A 16,032-nucleotide genomic window follows, 5' to 3' on the forward strand; every position below is an offset into this window, starting at 1 on the left:
CTGTTAAGTGATCTAAGTGATTCTCTCACCTCAAAGCTGAACTTTTCTACAGACACACATTTACAGGATAGAGACCACTTTACCCTGAAATGTCCTTGGGAAATCTGCCACTCATTCAAACGGACCGCTCGTGGTCACACCTGCGCCTAATCCCCCACACTTAGATCTACATCTTATTTTAACTACATGATGGCTGTGTTGACTCTTGGAGACTTCTTAATCCACAAACAAGGACATATTCATTTTTTTAATCTTATTCCTGTATTGATTTTTTTCACTGACAGTTTAAAGTGATTCCCTCTGACTGTCATCCAGCTGTGCCCCCCTTACTGTGGACTCTAGACCAATCCCATTTCTCCTTCCCACGGGGTTTCTATTCACTTCTGCTTTCAGATGATACATTTAATGACTTCATTGCATCAGCAACTGGTGAATTTTTATCTATTAATAATAACAATTCAGTTTATGGGAATCTCTCAAAGCTTATCTATGTCTGCAGATAATTTCTTTTTCAGTTCACCAGAACAGAACCCAAAATCCAAGCTGCAAAGAGAGACGAGAAAGCAGGGAGGGAGAAAGAGACGTGGGGGAAGACGAGCAGTAAAGGGCCGTGGGTCCGACTCCAAACCACACTCCTGCCCTCCAGCCAGGCAGCATGGGGTCACTGAACTGGCAAACACTCTGAATCAAAAAATGCAGCTTCCCTGCAAAACAAAGTTTCTTGCTTTTACATCCTGGTGACAACACGGTGTATCCTTACTCCTCTGGAAGTCACCTAACCCCCCAAACTCCCTGTGGCTCAAAGACATGATGCCATTTCTCAAACTAGAAAAAACAACTTGTTTTTCTTTTATTATTTTAGTTACTCACCAACCTTGTCTTTAGATTAGCCCACTTACTTGGTAGGGATAGTGGCTATAGTGGGCAGGTGATGTTGAAGATGGAGCTGACAGGCAGAAGGAAAACAGGAAGACAACAGAGAACGATGCAGTGAGTGTGCAGGGATCGTGTGACAGCAGAGGATCAGCTGAGGCAACCCCTCGGAGGAAGGTGAATGAAAAAGCTCGTGCCCATCACTCCACAAGGCACCGACTCATTCGTCCAAGGTCAGCGTCTGTAACGTCTTCAAGTATAAAAGAAAAAGTTTTCTGCCTTGAGATGAACCTCAAATGTATTTGCATGCTGTTCAAGCCCTGCGTCTAATCCTCAGGAAGACGTTCAGCACAGATCAGTGGACAGGTCAGGATCACTTATGGTTGGCAGCATAAGCCGCACGCTTCCTATCGCAGATCTGTTGCTCTGATGGCTCATTTATATTTGCCATCACTGCCGACACGACTGGTGGTTCTGCCACGAGTGACGTAAAACTGCTGCAAAAGCCACACTCTGGTTTCAGCTGATGGTGCATCTCTTGCACACAGCATGGTGCTGCACGGTCACCTGACAGCAAAAGTCCAGCTGGGCCTTTGTGTGTTTTTGCTCAGCACATCTCGTCTTTACCAGAGTTTAGAGTTCAAAATCTCGACTTTAATATTGAAATTTTGACTTTATTCCCAAAATGATCAGTAATGTTTTTTTCCTTAAACATTCTTCATGCTTTCAGGAGAAACTTTAAAAAACACGGACTGAGACCGTTTTGCTTCCTGTCTTTCTCCACCAACACTAATGTGCTGCATTTTACACTGTGGAGCTTCAGTATAAATGTTTAATGAGGCTGTGATGTGACAGCTGACACACCTACAGCCAACATAACTTTAAACTAAACTCAACTTTACACTCTGCTGCATCTTTTACAGTTTACCAACTTTTATTATAATAATAATAATAATAATAATAATAATAATAATAATAATAATAATAATAATAATAATAATAATAATAATAATAATAATAATGGATTGGATTTATATAGCGCTTTTCTAGGCACCCAAAGCGCTTTACAATGCCACTATTCATTCACTCTCACATTCACACACTGGTGGAGGCAGCTACAGTCGTAGCCACAGCTGCCCTGGGGCAGACTGACAGAAGCGAGGCTGCCATATCGCGCCATCGCCCCTCTGGCCAACACCAGTAGGTGGTAGGTGAAGTGTCTTGCCCAAGGACACAACGACCGAGACTGTCCGAGCCGGGGCTCCAACCAGCATCCTTCCGGTTACAAGACGAACACCCAACTCTTGAGCCACGATCGCCCCCATTTATAAGAATAAACAGGAAACAAACTGTTTTTCCACTCCGTGTTTATTTTATGAAGTGCGATTGTTAAATTATAACAAGTAAAAAACTTTGATCTTCATCACATTCTTCGCTTCAAGCTTTAAATTACCAGCTGGGTTATTCATCAGGACACTGAAAGCACCTTGAAGGAGCAGCAGATTTACGAATGAGGCTCGTGTGGATCTTCTGAGCTTCTCTTTAAAACGTGAAGCAGGTGAATTCAAGCCATGGGAAGCTCATGATACGCTGCATACTGTCCAGTCACCTGATGATAAATCTGTCCAAGCAAAAACATCTGTAAAAACCTTGTGTAAAACAAGACATGTCACATCTACTGCGCGTTTACTGCGTACCCACCTGCCTCTCAATGTCAGCCAATAGGCTGCTGGCTCCCAGGCGAAACAGGCCGGGACAGAGCCAATCATCACCCAGCTCTTCTTTGATAAGAGTCAGCCAAACCAAAGACTCTTCAGCTGTTCGGATGCCCCCTGCTGGCTTAAAGCCCACCTAAAAGAAGGCATGCACACGTGTGTCAATAAAACACACAACACACTTGGAGCACGATGACACATCTACAAAGGTGGTACTTGGAAATACACACGCCTAAAAAATGTTACGTGCACATGCGTCAACCAGCAGTTGGACCCATGTGACCTCTGTGGCTGTTTACGTTCCTCCCTCTGCTGCGACATTATCCACTCTGCCAGAGCCCGGCTACAGACTCAGCACCCGAGGTTCCATCTTTGGTGACTTCAACCCTGCCAGCTTTCACACAGTAGAGCCCCTGGTCCATCAGTACAACCCTGTCCCCCTGCCGGCTTTCACATGGCAGGGGGACAGGGTTACTGATGGACCAGGGGCTCTACTGGTCCATCAGTACCTACTCAGCTCAGATCGCCACGGTTTGCGGGGTTTTCCATTAGGTCACAGTACCTGGTACTTTTTCAGTAGTAGTTGTTTGTCGCAACACTGACAATAAAGTTCTGAAGGCAAAAGCAGGTCAGAACTAACACGGTGTAACTAATAAAGAGTGTTTTAATCTGAGGAACTTTGCTTGAACCTGGTTCCACAGCACTAAAATCAAAACCGTCCGTTTTGACACTAAATACAGAGAGCACACTGTGGCGAGCCTCGACTGGCCTACGATTGGTTATTGATGTAGACGCACGTCATGGTGACTCAACCTGTCTTGCAGCGCTGCCATGTAAATGTTTACATTAAGATTTTTGCTGCATCTTAATGAAACTGAGCAGAATTAAGTTCCTGCTGTTTGATAAAATGCTTCTCATCTACTCGAGTACTCGAGCTGCTCATACAACACATGACTCCACATTCATGCAAGTACTTCTTTCCATGTCAAAGACTTTCCGTCCATCAGTCACAGTGAACGTGATGCTGGTTTCATGAACATAATAAATGTAGTAACTGTTCTACAGTCAGTGAGTGTTCACGCCCACTGTACCTTGTGGCCCGTACTCATGAAGTAGTCACGGATGGCTCTCACCATCACTATGGCAACAGGGTAAGTAGCATTGACAGCCTCCTTCCCTGTAGACGTCTTGATGAAGTCTGAACCTGCCGTGTTGGAACAGATGAGATGTCTTCAACAAAAGCACGTACTGAGGTTATGTTGCATCGCTCAGCTGTCGGGTTTCGACTTCAAATTTGTCCGACGGGACGACAAACGGCTCGAGGCCGGCGTTCCCATGCAGGTCGACTGCACCGACAGCGCGGCCGGAGAAAAGCGTAAGCTGCTGCAACAAACGACAGCTTAATGCTCATCAATAAAAATCATTATTTCTTTCCTCGCCTTCCTTCACAGCCAATTATATTTTATCAGCTAGACTGATAAAAATAGAAGATGAAATGACGCAGTTTAACAGATTACCCACAAACTGCAGGGGCAGAAAAAAGAGGCGCCGCCCTCCTGCCTCCCTGAGTTATAATGACCGTTCATTACCGAACAGAACAAGATGGAAATTTTACAGTTCATTAAAGACATGTTATATGTATTTTTTCAGTTTCTCTCCCCTCTTTCTCAAACTGGCGTAATCCTTAAGATTCGTTATACGGAGTCTTAATTACCAGATAATGGATAACGGTTATTAAATGTGGGTGGCGGTAATGAAGCTCTATTCATTTGCGTGAGCAGGGAGATACTGGCGGGGAACGGCGGGGTAAAAAAAGGCTATATCAGAGATTAATAGGTAAAATTATCATTCAATTTCAGGAATCTCATATGCAATTCATAGGAACAAGAGGAGATTAAGGAGCAAGTGTGGTGACAAAAGCAATGTATTTTAATGACGATCTCTATCAGAGCGCCTGACAATTTAGGTCCGTAATCGGCTTACTGTGTGTGTGCACGTGTGTGCCTGTGTGCGTGCACGTGTGCCTGTGTGACGGCTAGTTAAGCACGCTCGCGTGTGTGTGTGCACGTGTGTGTGTGTGTGTACGTGTGCCTGTGTGTGTGTGTGTGTGTGTGTGCGCCTGTGTGACGGCTGGTTAAGCACGCTCGCGTGTGTGCATGTGTGCCTGTGTGGATGCGTGCGTGCGTGCACATGCGCCCATGTGCGTGCGTGTCAGCAATTTTTGTTACATGGCGTAAATGTTTCTACATACGCTGCAGGTATGCAGGCAGTGAGTGCAGATCAGCTGTTATTAAAGCAGAGTTAGGAGCAGATCAACATGCTACTGTCATACAGCCTGTGTGACCACGTGCTTCATTTGACACGACAGAACAGATGACCAATGAAAACACGGGTCTGAGATCCTGTGTATCAACTTATTCTGTAAGCTAGTCTCAGTCATTTAACAGCTGTCAGAGTGAAGAGCCTGGAGAGCGAGTTTACACTGGAGGCCTTTCCTGCTGCGAGCCCAAAGGGCATCTGTGACTCTGCCCAAAAATCTTTATGATTTCACACCTTTGATCAAAACCATGAACCCAGCGTTACGTGGACATGAAGCCTGCATGTATAAAGGCTCATTTACATCATGGAGCCCTGTTCTCAACAACGGTCATAGACGTAACTGTGTGATACGTGTTTAAAGTTTAGTCTTGTGCAGGACACGACATCACCGGGTCGGCTCGTAGCTGCTAATAGTTCCCTCCATCTCTCTGTTGGCAGAGCAGAGAGCAGACGTCTGCAACATGCAATCATTTAATGGAATAAAACTGTCTTTCCCCCCAAACATCATAAGCAGCTGCTACATGTGCATCACACTACAAACACAACATTTCTTACCAAAGCACGACTGGGAATCCCAACATCAGCAAACTCTCAGAAATCTCTGTTAGACTCCCCCCCCCCTCACTCATTTATACAAACCTGAACATCACAGCTACAGACAGACTTTCACATTTTAGTGCAGCGAGACAAAGAACGACGAACAGCTCGAGCAACAGGAAGTGAAAGTGGATGGGATGCTGTTGCAGCCAGAGGCAGTAAATGACCCCACACACAGTGGGTTACTGGTTCTCTCAGCAGTTAGCAAATATAAACTACAGCCCAGTGACCTCACACTCTGTAGACGCCGCTAAACATGTCGTAAAACCTTAAATCGAGCTTGACAGACTGAGTTGCATCTGTAAAAGGCCTCCATGGAGTAAAGAAGCTTCATACATGCAGCGTTTCATTAACACAGTGCTTTGTTATTACATCCACAGCCCAACCTGCTCGTCTTTAAACTGAAATTACTAACAGAAAACAAATATAAAGCTGGAACCATGCAGTTTTTATTTTATGATCAGCTTCACTAGAAAGTGTAATTAAACTATCAGATGAACACGAACACACACACACACACACACACACACACACACACACACACACACAGCTGTGAGACTGACCAGCCATCATGGCGACCATGCTGGCTCTGTAGACGTTGGTGAACGAGCCGAGCTCTCCGACAGCCAGGATGGTCTTCATGTGGGCGGGGCCACAAGCCTCCCGAAACTGACGGATCTCGTCGTACATGGCTGCAGAGGGAGACACGAAACTGAAATCACTTGACATGTTCAGTGCACGCCCATGTGTGTGTGTGTGTGTGTGTGTGGGGGGGGGGGGGGGACGACACTGAGGGAGGGAGGCCTCACCTTCTCTGCTGCCCTCATGACGCAGACAGAAGTGACAGGAAACGGGCGGATTACTGGATTAGCCGATGGTTTGTTTTGTAACTGGCATTTCATCACGTATGAAACTCTTACTACAGGCTCAGACATCAGTATTCAACACACAGATCCTTCCATACAACCACAGTAACGACAGTGAGGCTGCAGCATACCTTCCCACTGTCCTGTAATGGCCAGCATCCTGTTGATGACGATGTCGATCTCCGTCGCGCCGTCACTCACTGCTATGCGCACTTCCTGCAGGCGGGTCTCCAGTGGAGTCTGGCCAGCTGGGAAGCCAGTGGCCACTGGGAGAAACAGATAACACAGTGGAGCCCAGGCAGCACAAGCCTTTCATTTTCTATATTACACACACAGGGTTGCCATAGCTACGACTTACCTGAGGCGACAGGAAGGCTGGAGTCGGCTGCTTTAAGTGCTCCAACAGCATCAGTCACACGAGATGGATACACACACACCGCTGCTGTTGTCACGCCTGACATCAGGGATCAGAGCAAAGAAGAAGAAACGTGGTGATAAACTGGCCTGTGGCTCCCTCTGCAGGCGGACTAGTGTCTGAGCAGTCTGGCATGCTTACTCATCAGGTAACGATGACAAATAGGATGATAAAACTGATCAATGAGATCATGGTAGCAGAAAAAGGTAAATAAAACATTTGAATTCATGCGGTTGTGAGATGTTAATGGTTCAAAGCCTCCTGTGTTTGACTTTGTCTGTGAATAAATGAGCGACAGCCGTCCTCACCACCAACGCTCTGTTCACACTGGCTTTAAAGGGAAAAAGCAGCTGTGCGTCTTTGTCAGAGCAAACTGGAACATGAGCGCGTAACCACAGTGATGTGTAACCCTGTTCTGCACAGAGACGTGGACACTAATAAAGACCAACACTGTGTGTGCAGAGTAACGCACGTTTCAAACATTATGGGATTAACGATGAACGTGATTAAACTTAAAATGCACGTGTAATATCTTTTTATTTCATCCAGTGAGCCCGGTGTTAGAGGCTCTCAGAGGTTCTTTTAGAATTAATGACCTGTCACGTCCCTGATCTGGACTTTGACTGGGACGCAGCAACAACGGTTAATGGTTATTTTGTTTCTCAGCAAACAGGAAAATCTGCTTTTAAAGTAAGGTTAGTTTTGCCACACACGACTTTTTGTTTGTGTTAAATAAATACATTTCACGGCTTTTTGTTGATGCAGGATTATATTTGTCCGATGTTGCGACCTGTGATTTACACATTATGTCCTGACAGGTGAAATCGTAACATGGAAACAGCCGTTACTTGTTTCTCACGTGATGCCGACGGGATTTTGCTGGCATGATTTGGGAAAACTGCAAATGAATACAAATTTGTTGTGATTCCTTTTACACTAATGATGCTCAACACAACAATATTCAAAACAGCAGAGAGACGTTGAGAATTAATACTAAGCACCACTGAAGCTATCGTGACAGGATACGCTAGCTCATTATTTACTAATAATTATTTTATGACACTAACGCTTGTTTTCATTTTATCAGTTTTCCTGACAGACGTGAGGGCGGACCTTTGTCGTGCATATCAAGCTTCTTGAGCAGGTCGTATCGAACTGGGTGGATAGCTTTCAAACAGAGCCTGTGCACGTTGGAGGCCGTATCGTCTCCGGCCAGAGTGGTCAGGTCGATCAGGGTCGCGGCCTTCAGCAGCCACGCAGCCTGCAAGGACACACAAGGAAACAGCGCTCAGAGAAGGATACACCGTGAGACATGTTAAAAATGTAGCCCTGAAACCCGCCTTATAGTTAATACTGTCTATGACCACAGAGGTGTGCTTACATGTACGTACACATAAATGCATTTTGGTGTTACAAGTTAAGACGGCGTGGGCTTGTTGTCATCGTGCACCACAGCTTACAGCACAGCTCACCTGCCACTGTTTCTTGGGGATCTTCTGTCTTTGGATAAACTGAGCCCTCTTCAACACAGCCTGTGTGTTCACTCTCACTTTGGATATCCTTTCCAGGTCTGTTATGAACACAGAACAGCAGAAACAAACTCACTTTATTAAAGTGGCTGAAACACACAGAGAGTATTGTGATATTATTCTGTTATCATATGTTACCTTATATATGTAATCAAAGTAGTTGAATTAGAATACTGCTGTAGATCATATTATACCCTTTAATATAGAGTGTGTGAGCTGTATGTAGTTTAGTTCTCATTATACTTTTGAGTTAACAGAACATATTTACATATTAGTTCATTAGATAAATGTGCATCACTCTGTATCCTTGATCGGCTGGGAATGTGTTACACTGTTTTCTTGACATGTTCTATTGTTGAATCATGAAGAGAAGGAGACTCTGTGTCTAAGACAGAGGAGATAGACCACATTCCACACCCCCACCTTACAGAAAGCAGAGAAACAACTGCCGAGGTCATAACTTCGGCGCTGTAACAGAGAAAGAATGTGATGTTTTGGCTTTTACGACTAGATGGGGGCCACTAGAGACTATAAAAAGCTGAGCAACCCGTCACCATTTTGAGACTTGCTGTGACCCTCTTCAGGCATGTCTCCCCATCATGATGGTCCTTATGCTCTTAAGTATTGAATTGTATGGAAATAAATGATTGTTGATTGAGCATAAATACACCGAGTATTGTCCTTCCTTCAGCCCAAAGATTCAAAGAATTGGGAGATTTCAACAGTATTTCAATCAGATGTCCTCTCGATACCAGAGGCAGAGATCAAAGCAGCACAGAGGGACGTGAGCATGAGGTGTCTAAGCACAACAAACTGTTGTATGTGAGGCCTCTTATCTTTATTTATATAATGCCACCCACTTGCTGCACATAATGTCCTCTTTGTAAATACTCATTCACTGTATATAAAGTTCTGTCTCTCTTTTTTGCACAGTTGAGGAGCGTTTCACTGCGTGTTATATCTGTATAACTATGCACGTGACAAAGAAGCTTGAATCTTACAAAGACTCACAGCTATCTGCCCCAAAGAGGAACACCAGAGAGAAACCAGGAGAGTAAGTCAGCTTTGAGCCATACAACGTAGAAACTCAGCATCAGGGGAACAACATGAGAACAGCCGCCAAAGGCTGGAGACTCAGTAATACTGGAACAATCTGGTGTTTAAGTCTGACGCCATTAGTCAAACGAACACTGCAGCATCACTGAGAGTTAAAAACTGTCTAAAGTCTTTCATCTTTAATAAAACGATCAGCTTTGCTGCTCTACCAGGTGTAACAATTAAGTTTAACATCCAGGCATCCATGAAAACAGAATTTATGACATTTAACAGAGTTAGAAGTTAGCAGGAAGTTAGCTCACTAGCTTCCACCTAAGCATGATATAGCATGTTCTGACTGAGAGGTTTCTGAAGCATTCAAACGTACAGCTCTGTTATCACTTCCAACATAAATGAAGACAGGAAACTAAACAGCAGTGACGTTTGTAGGGTTACTGAAGTTGGCTAGCTGCTATATAATGATGTGCTACGTGTGGCTAGCAACACAGCTATGTTAGCATAGCATAAACACAGTGAAGCTGGAGGTTGAATGCTAACTTTTTTTCCACTCGATAAAAGTTAACGTGAGGGTTCCCGATGGTTAGAGATAGGGCTGCTCAATTAATCGAATTTTAATCTCGATTACAATCTGGGCTTTCAACGATCATTAAAAGTGACTGAGCCGATTATTAGCCCCTCCCTCTTGCTTTACTCTCACACTGCTCCGTGTGGCAAATCGAACGCACCTCTCTGCATTTCGAACACGCGTCACAACAATTAAGAGCAGCGGTCTCCAACCTTTTTTGTGCCACGGACCGGTTTATGCCCGACAATATTTTCATGGACCGGCCTTTAAGGTGTCGCGGATAAATACAACAAAATAAAACTAGTACCGGTACCGAAAAAAATGAAATTTATTCATAACACACGTGAAAAGACCGAGGAAAACCGAGTCAACGATAAAGACGATAACAAAATAACACTGAAAACCGATAAAAACCCTGAAAACCAGACATTTCACACCTGAGCCTCAACTCTCGCGGCCCGGTACCAAACGACTCACGGACCGGTACCGGTCCGAGGGTTGGGGACCGCTGATTAAGAGGACCAGAGGGAAGCTCGGAAAGCTAAGCAGAAGTTATTTGGAGAGGAGAGTGACTGCAGTTGGTTGAAAAGAGGTAAAAAAAAAAGCTCCAGTGGTGTGGAAACATTATGGGTTCAGTCAGACGTGGATCAATTAGACACAGTGTGTAAACTTTGCTACAGTGTCGTAGCTGCACCACAGAGTAACACTGCAAAGCTCACTAAACATTAATGTTTACATTTTTCAATTATTTTTTATATTGCAAACATTTGCACTGTTATCAGTATTTGCACACTATTTTATATTATTTTTTGACAATCTTTAAAGTCATTATTCAACACATTGTTATTGTTAAATAAATATCATCAAATAATCGAGATCTCAATGTCAGTGAAAATAATCGTGATTATCATTTTTGCCATAATTGAGCAGCCCTAGTTAGAGACAAATGCAATCGCATGGCAGGATGCTGTAAACGGACCAAACTTCAGTCAGGAGAACAACTGAGATAATCCATCCACAATACGAGGTTAGTCATTAATGTACTGCAACAACATGGAATAGAGCAGCTGCAGAGAATTCAACATTAATGAATCAATGGTACAGAAGTGGAGGAAGCAAGAAGAATGAGCTGAGTAAAATTTGACTTATCTGACTGTTTTGTTTTGCTTAAAGTGCCTTATGGTCCAAAAAATACGGTAAGTCTTAGAGTAAGTTGAGGTAAACCATACAATGAATAGTTTATTCTGAAAGACCTCCGTTTTTCATCGTTTGAATATTTATTATTGCTCATTAATAAGACCAAAGTATTTGTTATCAAAATAATCGATGGAATAATCAAACTTATTTACTCAAATAATCAATAGCTGCAGCCCTAACATGGATGGCTTCAAGCTGTATGCTGGGAGTGAATGAGGCTCTACAGAAACGACATGAGAATTTCTTTCATATTGGAGACGTGCAGTTGGAGCAACAAAGAGACAAAAAAATGGTCAGAAATGAGGGGATTGTACTACCAGTAGGTGACACTGCAGACTGAGGACGGCTACAAGTACCTTAGAATCTTGCAGGTGAATGGGAACCATGAAGAGGAGCCGAAACCACCAAATACCCAAGATCTTGGGAATGCTCGCTCTTGGAAAGAACAAGATCCGGGCAATCAACACCAACACCCTGCCTGTACCCTTCCATTAGAACTAGGGCTGCCACGATTAGTCGACTATCAAATTCGTCGACGACTAATTTAATAGTCGACGCGTCGTTTGAAGCTTTGTAAGAAATAAGTAGTAGGATTTAAGAGTGTAATAACGCACTGAAACAGAAGATGGCAGGACTTAAGATATTTTCAGGCGAGAATGTAGCTGTGTAAACCTCAAATATCTGCTCGGTTTATCAGGACACCGCATATTTTCAAAAGTGCTCCGACGTTTTCGGAGACGTCTGTTACCCACCAGCTTGATAGCTAGCCGGGGGCAAGGCTCACTAGAGCCGGGGATAACACCGGACCCCACACGTGTTAGAAAGCCTGTCTTTGTCTACTCAGGTTAAACATGATATATGAGTCACTTAGATAACTTAAAAATGTTATTGTTTGGCTTTTTCAGTATTTTATTTGTTCCTGAGTAAATCGGTTTGGCTGAGATTAAAGTTATAGTTTTTACACAGCTGAATAAACGTCAAGCAGACAACTGATTATCAGAAGTGTGAGATGCTCCAGAATTTACTCCTGTGTCCTGTTATAGTTTAGATAGCAAGGAGTTTATTAAACTCCACCGAAACAATCTGCAAATTTCATTAAAATTTAATAAACTATCATCTTGTCTTTATTTTTAGTTAGCACAGACCTTAAACACTTAAAGCTGTAAGCTAATGATAGTTATATAAGAGCAGATGCTGCTGGTGCAATAAGCTGTACGTTTAACGTCCAATGGATGATGATCTGATTAGTCGACTAATCGCAAAAATAATCGGTGACTAGTCGACTATCAAAATAATCGTTTGTGGCAGCCCTAATTAGTACCTACTAAGATCGACTCGCCATGATTCGCTGCGATTTTCAGGGTTTTGCAGTTGGTCATAGTACCTGGTATGAGGTACTAATATATTACCTGCTCACCTGGGGTTACAAAGTGATGCAAGCAGGTACTAAAATGTGATGTCATCAGACTGCATGCCACTGATTGGCTAGTCAGTGGCATCACTCGGTGAGTCATGAGAGCGTCTTGTTCATGAAAATCAAAAGCACCATTGTTGAACCCAGGCAACGAAGGAAAGGCTACAAAAACAACGCCACGGTCCCCGAGTGTGACAAAAAGACACACCGAGCAGCAGGTGTATCCTCACGTCGACGACCTCCTTTCTTGTAGTGTTTGTGTACCAATTACGTCATGGGACAATGGTCACGTTGCTATCCGGTTGTTCAGTCTGACGTCACTAGCCATGTCTGGGTCTAAACTCCGCTGCAGGTCCATATATCAAACGATCACTATGGGATTACTGAGAGTTGAAAAACTGTCTAAATTCTTTCATCTTTAATAAAATGATCAGCGTTCTGCTCTACCAGGTGTAACAATTGAGTTTAACATCCAGGCATCCATGAAAACAGAATTTATGACATTTAACGGAGTTAGAAGTTAGCAGGGAGTTAGCTCGCTAGCTTCTATCTAAATGCAATATAGCATGTCCTGACTGCGGGGTTTTGGAAACAAAATAAAACGTACAGCTCTGCTATCACTTCCAGCATAAATGAAGACAGAAAACTAAACAGCAGTGACGTTTGTAGGGTTACTGAAGTTGGGCTAGCTGGTATATAATGATGTGCTACGTGACCGCTAGCGACACAGCTATGTTAGCATAATATAAACAAGCTAACTTTTTTTCCACTCGATAAAAGTTAATGTGAGTGTTCTCGGTGGTCAGGAACAAATGTAATCGCATGGCAGGATGCTGTAAAAGGACCAAACTTCAGCCAGGAGAACAACTGAGATAATCCATCCACAATACGAGGTTAGTCATTCATATACTGCTGCATGGGCTGGGCTGTAGTTACATCCTAAGGTTTTAAAAACTGAGCTTAAATAAATGATTAGCGGTAATAAAAGCCGAGGGAGGTCAACAGTGATCACTGACTGTTTTAGGAGCTTTTTGAGATCAAATAGAAGAAAATACAATTAAACATGTTAACAACACAAAAGCCATATTAAACGCAGACTACTTTAGACCCGGAAGTAGGATTCGTCGCGTCATCACTGAACAACCGGATAACAACAACCACACACATTAGGTAATGGAAACCAGTCAATCTGAGTAGGTACTAATGGGAAAAGGGCTTAAGTGTTTTCCCTTATGGTAGTGTCGGATTGTTTTCTGTGGCACACCAACAGTCTGAAAGAATGAAAATGCTGAGTTTTTCATCAGTCGTTGTTTTAAACATATTTGTAGAGGTGGGAAGTACTTAGTTACTATACTTAAGTAGAATTTTCAGGTATCTGTACTTTACTTGAGTAAATGGTCTGTCAGTCACAAGGGCCTATCAAATACAAAGAGATGAAAGACACAAGACAATGAAATGTATGCATAATGTATAGCACCATAGTCAGGTGTCTATAAGCTGTGCTCATGTTACTTTAGCATGTAGCACTGCAGAAGAGCAGCGGGCATAAAGAGTAACGTGTTTTTTTATGTCACATAATTTCAGATGCAACTTTTCCATCAGCTCAACAAATGTCAGAAAACACAAACTGTTAATGTGACCGCCAGGTTAACCTGTGACACGTCTGGATTCATTCTGACCTGATCTCATGTTCATACATCAGATACGACCTCTGTGCTCATCCCTTACAAATACACTAGAGTACAGGTGCAGGTGCCTGACAGGTGACTCTGGTTGGACTGACAAACATCCACTCTGAGCGCAGGTTACTTAAAGTGTACTGTGTAGATGTTGAGGTGGCCATCGTCAAATCACAGAAGGAGTGAGTGGGAAGAATAATAACAGCAGGACATTTGTGGAAATATAGAATATAAATCAACTTTGTCATTCTTTAAACTTTTGTAGTGTCACGAGGTAAACCCACGTGCTCTTCTTTCTAGTCCGAAACAAACTGTCAGCAGACCGCAGTGCTGTGTTAGGTCTTAATCAGACCTCATGAGTATTCAATCACACAGTAGAGCCAGCTGTCACATGGTTGCTCAGTAAAAACTAGCTACACGTCGGAAAGCAGGATTAAAACGCTTCCTTTGCTTGTTCCGGTTCTATTTGTTAGTGTGCAGTAACATCCGTGCTCTCAGGGTCAGTCACCTCTAACTGCTTCACTGACTTCACCTGTCCTAACTTAGCATCGTACACTCAAAGTTTCAGCGTGAAATCCTGCGCAAAGCAAAATGACGACGTGAATATTCCTTGGTAACAAAATCATCGTGCTATTGGGTCGCGGTAACGTGGGAGCACGATTACTGCGGACGTTCTGCCCGTACATGCGTTTACTTACCGAGCGTCGTACCCAGATTTCTGGGTGACATGTTTCGCCACAGAGAACGCTGTCGTTTGTGAACTTCGTCATCAGTCGCAGCCAAAATACGTATGAAGTGCGCTCAAAATGCCCGGATGTGTTCTTCGTAGGAAAGTCAAACGCCAACGAGGGTAGAAGTTTGTGTGTGACAAAAGAAACGGAAGATATTTCAGAGCGCAGCGGCATGTGCTATTAATCTTTCTCTTTGCATCCGACATGAGGATTCACCTGCACGTCTACACAAATAAAAGTCACACTTTCAAAATAAAAGCAGCACTGGCATGAACTAGTTTTCATTTACCTTTCCTGTTTGCCTGACCCTCCACCAGATGTCAGTGTAGCGCAGGCTTTTAATGACGTTTCAATTGCAGAATGGATACACAAAATAAATCCTAATTTTGTCACATATATTCAAATCAACTTGAATTTATTTTATTTAAAAGGGACAGTGCAGTTTAACATAGTTCAAGTGCAAGACATGAAACTGATGTACTGCAATCAAACCACTAAATTAATTCAAAACCCCCAAAGCAAATTCTGAATTCAGCTGGAAATATGATTCCTAGGGTCTGAATATTTATATAGTACGGTGCATTCAGGTATTCACAATGCTTCACTTGTTCAGTTTTTTTTCTATGTATCAAATTAATTTTATAAGAGAGTGGCGCCCACTGCCACCGCTGTGGGTGCGCCACCAGTGAGAGCGCAGCCTCCTGGTCGAGTTCTATGCCAGTCGGCTTAGAGCAAAGGCCCACCTTCAGGCCCCTGGCAGGATCCAACGCCCAGGACGAAGAAGCCTCAGTCCTCCTAGCTGTGAGAATGGGTGGAATTGGGCTGTGTTAAATGTTCAGGTGACCATGTCAAGTGTTCCCACTATATTTCATTGTTGTTCCCCAATAAGTTTTGAATGCATCACCAGTTTTATAAGTAAATACATTTCTAAAGGTGCTATTAATATTAAATTCTCACCAGAGTTGGTTGGTAACAACCCATCCAATCCACGGATGCAAAGAAATCAAACTACAGATGTCCATAAATTAAGGGTAATAATGAGAAATATACTGAAATTGATTTAATACTTCGTAGAA

At 43.2% G+C, this 16,032-nt stretch overlaps 1 protein-coding gene across 1 annotated transcript; it reads right to left on the reverse strand.

Moving 5' to 3' along the window:
- Positions 1–2,223: 2,223 nt before the first annotated feature.
- dera (deoxyribose-phosphate aldolase (putative)) lies at positions 2,224–15,159 on the reverse strand. The gene is made up of 9 exons (XM_086269262.1): positions 14,924–15,159; positions 8,258–8,355; positions 7,899–8,046; positions 6,729–6,824; positions 6,502–6,636; positions 6,068–6,196; positions 3,680–3,792; positions 2,575–2,724; positions 2,224–2,494 (listed from the first exon to the last, which is right to left on the reverse strand). The coding sequence occupies exons 1-9, from the start codon at positions 14,952–14,954 to the stop codon at positions 2,438–2,440; spliced, it is 957 nt and encodes a 318-aa protein (XP_086125388.1). The 5' UTR covers positions 14,955–15,159; the 3' UTR covers positions 2,224–2,437.
- Between the last annotated feature and the right edge of the window lie 873 nt (positions 15,160–16,032).

This window comes from Aulonocara sp. 'chitande type north' Nkhata Bay, linkage group LG17 (assembly GCF_057382095.1).
Source record: "Aulonocara sp. 'chitande type north' Nkhata Bay isolate Kocher_YH1m ecotype deep benthic linkage group LG17, A_spYH_male_GT1.1, whole genome shotgun sequence".
NCBI lineage: Eukaryota > Metazoa > Chordata > Actinopteri > Cichliformes > Cichlidae > Aulonocara > Aulonocara sp. 'chitande type north' Nkhata Bay.

Excerpts from the sequence above, each read along its gene's own strand:
- dera (XM_086269262.1), bottom strand. The coding sequence starts at position 14,954 with ATGTCACCCAGAAATCTGGGTACGACGCTCG. Across the intron at positions 8,356-14,923 it reads AAATCTGGGTACGACGCTCG|ACCTGGAAAGGATATCCAAA; the intron begins GTAAGTAAACGC and ends TGTTCATAACAG. Across the intron at positions 6,197-6,501 it reads CATTACAGGACAGTGGGAAG|CCATGTACGACGAGATCCGT; the intron begins GTATGCTGCAGC and ends CTCCCTCTGCAG.